Here is a 6,749-nt window from a genome sequence, read left to right on the forward strand (position 1 = left end):
GGACATATAAACAAACATGAACATGAAGGTGGATTACCCTATTACTCCAGTGTTCTATACTCTCCCTAAAATCCATAAAGTGTTTACAGATACACCACCACGCCCCATTTTTGCGGCTATTGGCTCCCTGACTGAAAAAATCTCATCATTTGTAGACCATACTTTACAATCTTTGGTCGTCTCGCTCCCTGCATATGTGAAAGATTCCATGGATTTTATTAAAATGATCCAGTCTGTAAAATTGAAAAATTCCCAACAACTCCTGGTAACAATGGACATTCACGATAATTCACGATTGGGTAAATGCAGAGACCAAATTTCCCTCACGGGATCAAAAAATATATATACTATACTATACATTGAGTCATTGTACACAAACGTCCCCTTCCAGGGTGGTTTACAGGCTACAAAATCTTTCTTGGATAAAAGGACTATTAATAGCCCAAAAACTGAATGCCTTCTTGATCTGATTGAGTGTGTCCTAACATGTAACTATTTCTTATTTGGCACTGATTTCTATCTCCAGATCTCTGGCGTGGCGATGGGATCTAAAATGTCCCCCAGCTTTGCATCTCTCTACGTAGGACTGTTCGAATCAGAGGTGATCTTCGACACACAAAAGAATCCCTACATACAGAACATATCCTATTGGAAACGGTACCTGGACGATATTTTTTTCATATGGGAAGGGGATGAGACCCAACTAAAAGAATTTCATAGATACATGTGTGAAAGCAATCAACATCTAAATTTCACCATGTCTGTGGATGAGTCAAAAATTAATTTCTTGGACATCTTAGTAATAAGGGAAGGAAATACTCTAAAAACTAATCTGTATCGTAAGAGCACCGATAGAAACTCTTTACTTCATGGGGAGTCATATCACCCAACGTCTCTTAAGAAAAACCTCCCCATATCACAGTTCAATAGAATCAGGAGAATTTGTAGTTCAGATGAGGACTATCAGATCCAATCTACCATACTAAAGGATCGATTCAGAACAAGGGGATACAAAGAACACTGGATCACAGAAGCCTCTAATAGATTTGATAAAATGTCCCAATCTGAGAGTCTGAGCAGGAAAAGAGCCCAGAATCAAGTGCCTAGGATTACTTGCTGCGTCCAGTTCTCTATGGGGGGTTTTTCCTGCCATTAATAAAATTAAAATTAAAACAGTGAAATTAAAATGAAAAACACGTTTTGCCATTTAATTTTCAAAGTGTCAGTGCAATTATCCTGCCAAATTTAAAAATAAAATGAAATATATACATTTGGCTTTTAATTTTCCTGATAAACACGATACATTTGTGACAAAAATAAAAATAAATTGAAAACGTCTATTTGTCATTTCATTTTCATTACCATCCTGGTATAGGCTATTACTGCCAAAAATGAAAATGAAAATGTTAGTTGGAAAATGAAAATGCAAACTTCACTTTGACTTTGCCTTTTCCTGACAATGCGCACAATGTATGCCAAAATGATAAATAAAATGAAAACTGACACCTGCTTGCGATTTATTTTCCATTTCTCGATTTGCATTTTCATTTTCAAGTTCACAACATGCAAATGAGCTGCATTGTTAATGAGATGTATGTGGGTGGTGCTCTGGTGACATGTAGGCTACATACGATCTTACTTTCAACAAGTAAGGTCAGCCAGCCAGTTAGCTATGTACACTAATATACCCCAATTTGCCTGTTAGCTAGCTAACCGGGACTAGCGGTAAACATTAGCAATACAAGAGTTAGCCAGCAACATCAGAATATTGCAGGCGAATTTGGCTGCTTATGTACATATTCACAGCACAAATCAATTGTTTTTATGCAAGTCTTTAAAAACGTTATGTTTATCAAATTGTTTAATGCCTTGTACATTTAAGAGGAGGTGTTTAGTGTCACGGCTATCCCTCATTCTAATGCAAGTGAATGGTGCTCTTAGTCACTTGCATTTGTCGTCACCAGAGCACCACCCACATACATCTCATTAGTGGGTTTGATCCAGCAAGCCCACTATTGTTCTTCTTAAGTTTACTTATTAGTGGGTTTGATCCAGCAAGACCACTATTGTTCTTCTTAAGTTTACTTATTATTAGTGGGTTTGATCCAGCAAGACCACTATTGTTCTTCTTAAGTTTACTTATTATTATTAGTGGGTTTGATCCAGCAAGACCACAGCATGGCGAAGCCATGCTGTGGGCTTGCGGAGCAAGCCCACTATTGTTCTTCTTAAGTTTACTTATTATTATTAGTGGGTTTGATCCAGCAAGCCCACTATTGTTCTTCTTAAGTTTACTTATTAGTGGGTTTGATCCAGCAAGCCCACTATTGTTCTTCTTAAGTTTACTTTATTTATTAGTGGGTTTGATCCAGCAAGCCCACAGCATGGCAAGCACAGCTTTGCCATGCTGTGGGCTTGCGGAGCAAGCCCACTATTGTTCTTCTTAAGTTTTCTTATTATTATTATTTATTATTCCTGTTCACCCACTTTTTGGCCGAACTACTGCTCCTAGACCGTTTGAGCTATCGACGCGGTTCGAACTCCAAAAATTCAGGCCCGAACCGGTGTAACTTGCTTGTTGATTTCGTGTCGCTGGCCCTTGTCGTTTTCGCGGTATTCCCGTTTTTCTGCGTTTTTTGGGCCCATTGAAATGCATGGCGGAATGTTCAGAATTCAAATTTCGATTGTGACATCACAGCTCTAATTGCTTAAGCTTGCACCTGGAAGAGTTCTAAGCCACCTGGCAGAGCTATAATGGGCTGGGCTGGGCTGTCTGTGTATATGAAGGTGTGTGCATGTAACTTTTGACCCGTATGTCCGATTTTCATAAATGAGGTACCGTTGGAATCCTTGGATGAGGCCGAGTTCCATGCCCCTGATCAAACCCACTCTTGCAGTTCCTCGGAACCGCAATTCTAGTTATTTATTATTCCTGTTCACCCACTTTTTGGCCGAACTACTGCTCCTAGACCGTTTGAGCTATCGACGCGGTTCGAACTCCAAAAATTCAGGCCCGAACCGGTGTAACTTGCTTGTTGATTTCGTGTCACTGGCCCTTGTCGTTTTCGCGGTATTCCCGTTTTTCTGCGTTTTTTGGGCCCATTGAAATGCATGGCGGAATGTTCAGAATTCAAATTTCGATTGTGACATCACAGCTCTAATTGCTTAAGCTTGCACCTGGAAGAGTTCTAAGCCACCTGGCAGAGCTATAATGGGCTGGGCTGGGCTGTCTGTGTATATGAAGGTGTGTGCATGTAACTTTTGACCCGTATGTCCGATTTTCATAAATGAGGTACCGTTGGAATCCTTGGATGAGGCCGAGTTCCATGCCCCTGATCGATCAAACCCACTCTTGCAGTTCCTCGGAACCGCAATTCTAGTTATTATTATATCTTCCTATTCACCCACTTTTTGGCCGAACTACTGCTCCTAGACCGTTTGAGCTATCGACGCGGTTCGAACTCCAAAAATTCAGGCCCGAACCGGTGTAACTTGCTTGTTGATTTCGTGTCGCTGGCCCTTGTCGTTTTCGCGGTATTCCCGTTTTTCTGCTTTTTTTGGGCCCATTGAAATGCATGGCGGAATGTTCAGAATTCAAATTTCGATTGTGACATCACAGCTCTAATTGCTTAAGCTTGCACCTGGAAGAGTTCTAAGCCACCTGGCAGAGCTATAATGGGCTGGGCTGGGCTGTCTGTGTATATGAAGGTGTGTGCATGTAACTTTTGACCCGTATGTCCGATTTTCATAAATGAGGTACCGTTGGAATCCTTGGATGAGGCCGAGTTCCATGCCCCTGATCAAACCCACTCTTGCAGTTCCTCGGAACCGCAATTCTAGTTATTTATTATTCCTGTTCACCCACTTTTTGGCCGAACTACTGCTCCTAGACCGTTTGAGCTATCGACGCGGTTCGAACTCCAAAAATTCAGGCCCGAACCGGTGTAACTTGCTTGTTGATTTCGTGTCGCTGGCCCTTGTCGTTTTCGCGGTATTCCCGTTTTTCTGCGTTTTTTGGGCCCATTGAAATGAATGGCGGAATGTTCAGAATTCAAATTTCGATTGTGACATCACAGCTCTAATTGCTTAAGCTTGCACCTGGAAGAGTTCTAAGCCACCTGGCAGAGCTATAATGGGCTGGGCTGGGCTGTCTGTGTATATGAAGGTGTGTGCATGTAACTTTTGACCCGTATGTCCGATTTTCATAAATGAGGTACTGTTGGAATCCTTGGATAAGGCCGAGTTCCATGCCCCTGATCAAACCCACTCTTGCAGTTCCTCGGAACCGCAATTCTAGTTATTATTATATCTTCCTATTCACCCACTTTTTGGCCGAACTACTGCTCCTAGACCGTTTGAGCTATCGACGCGTTTCGAACTCCAAAAATTCAGGCCCGAACCGGTGTAACTTGCTTGTTGATTTCGTGTCGCTGGCCCTTGTCGTTTTCGCGGTATTCCCGTTTTTCTGCGTTTTTTGGGCCCATTGAAATCAATGGCGGAATGCTGGGGCTTTATGACATCACAGCACCTCATTACTTGCACCTGGTAGAGCTCTGGGGCCTCATTACAGAAAGAATCCTAACTGCTCATCCTAACTTAAGTTAGGAAACCAAAGATAGGACAAATCCTAACTTCCTATTACAGAAGCAGTGCCTAACATTATGTCCGTTTCTTATCTTATCTGTGGCTTCCTATCTTATCTTTATTTATGAAATCCTAAATGTTCTATCAATCTGATTTTTCGACGGCTATCAACAGTTTATGTCTTTTTCTGCACTTAGAATGTGCTCGAGACTGATAGAACGCATAACTGTAACGACAAATGAGCCTAAACGTTAACGTTAAAGCTATAACGAAAAAGTTAAACGAAACAGCAAGCTAAGGTCATGGCTGGTCCAGATAAGAAGAGGAGGGCTTTTAATTTCAGCCAAGACGAGTTGGAGGCATTAGTTCAGGCGGTGGAAGACAGGAAAACTGTATTGTTCGGAAAATTTTCAATGACCGTAACGGCGCAGTCTAAAGACAGACACTGGAAAGAGGTGGCGGACTCTGTCTCAGCGGTTTGTGGGATGCTGAGGACGGTGGAGAGTACTAAGAAAAAGTGGTCTTCTCTAGCAAGTGATGCTAAGATCAGGGGGGTCTTACAAAGGAGGGACCAAGCAAAGACGGGGGCTGGTTTGCCCGAAGTGAAGCCCCTAACCTCACTGGAGGAGAAGATCCTGGCCGTCATGGGTCAAGTTTACACCGAAGGTAAGTTGATTTCAGCACTAGCTTCCATCGCAAATTAGCCAGCTGCTAGCTAGTGCTACGATGTAACGATGATAATCTAAAATGTAGCAGCGTAGCAGCTACCTGCTAGTGCCAGCGCTATCGATAACTGGCTTGGAGGAGTGGCTACATAGTAACCCTAGAATAGGGCCACCAGAAGCTACATGTTACTTGTGTCGAACCAGACAAAATACAGTCTATGTAGGCCTATGTAGACCGCAAAAGAAAAGCCAACGCTGACAACTCCCTAACGTGAAATCATTTGTGTATCATAGGCATTGCAACCGGCACGGAGGTGGGACTGGATGAGCTGTGTGAGCAGAAAAGTGGCGAGGTGTGTCAGTCGACATCGTCTGACCCTGAGTCGAGAAGGGTCATATTAACGCTGATGGATTCAGAGTGTGACACTATGAATCTGCCACCAGCAATGGTCATCCCATCACCTGGTAAGTCGAATTCAACGTTGATGGTAATTTAAAATAAATAGGCTATGAGGTGCATTTTCACAATGATGCTGTCTCAACTGTAGGCTACTCCTTAAAAACAGTTGAGGTATATAATGTCCCGTTTAGTCTATGCGGTTCACTGAAAGGTGCCTATAGGTTCTGAATCTAAGATTCACAGTTTTTGATTCTTCTCTACAGCTAAAAAGAAGAAGCACATAGGCCTACAAGAGGAGCTTCTGGAGTTGGAGAAGGAGAAGCTGTGGGTAATGAGAGAAAAGGTCAATATTGATAAGGAGAGACTGCAATTGGAAAAAGAAAAATTCGAATTCATGAAGGAGTATGTAAAAAATCGAGGGAACAACATTGTTGATCTCTCTGAACTATAAAAAAAAAAGCACACTTATTTAAATTTATTTATTTAATATTGTCAAAAATAAATATTTGAAATCAAAACTGCAATGTTTTGTCTTTAATTATCTTGTAAAATAATGTGCAATTAAGTTGTTTCTGGCGGTTCTGCCAGTCTGTGCACCATCATGTAGGCCTATGCCATCATGGCCTTCCTCCTCATCTTCAACCGGGATGTTTTCAGGGTCCGGGAGATTAGCCATCCTGCATATGTTGTGCAGCACAGCAGTGGCCTTTACAAACATCACCACTCTCTCAGGGGAATACTGAAGATATCCCCCACTCTTATCATGGCATCTCCATCTACAACAACATAAATTAACCAGCAGTGCACCAATTAACCAGTTAGTTTGTATTGCCATCATGGTAACATGCTTTACTTTTTGGTATGATGTTATAGTCCATATTAATATTAAATAATATTAAACTTATACATTTGCTACATTGCTTTTGAAATGTATAGTTTAACACTAGCTTCTTCTTCAGGGTTACTACACACTCCTTATCTACACTATTGAATGCAACAAAGCAGTATGTCTCACCTTCCTTTCCATATACCATAAAGCCTCTCCTGACGGCTACGGCACCTTTTGTGTGCCACATTATACTTCCTCTCTGCCTCTGTCT

The 6,749-nt window shown here is 41.8% G+C and overlaps 1 protein-coding gene across 1 annotated transcript; it reads left to right on the forward strand.

The window, feature by feature from the left end:
* The first annotated feature begins 4,886 nt into the window (after positions 1–4,886).
* On the forward strand, positions 4,887–6,107 carry LOC143117491 (nuclear apoptosis-inducing factor 1-like). The gene is made up of 3 exons (XM_076279238.1): positions 4,887–5,250; positions 5,544–5,714; positions 5,913–6,107. Exons 1-3 carry the CDS (start codon positions 4,887–4,889, stop codon positions 6,098–6,100), a joined length of 723 nt encoding a protein of 240 aa, XP_076135353.1. The 3' UTR covers positions 6,101–6,107.
* Positions 6,108–6,749: the final 642 nt, after the last annotated feature.

Source organism: Alosa pseudoharengus, unplaced genomic scaffold, assembly GCF_046254945.1.
Source record: "Alosa pseudoharengus isolate Yale_2024_CS ecotype anadromous, Long Island Sound unplaced genomic scaffold, YU_APseudo_1.1 YU_APseudo_1.1_scf_11, whole genome shotgun sequence".
In the NCBI taxonomy this organism is placed as follows: Eukaryota; Metazoa; Chordata; class Actinopteri; order Clupeiformes; family Clupeidae; genus Alosa; species Alosa pseudoharengus.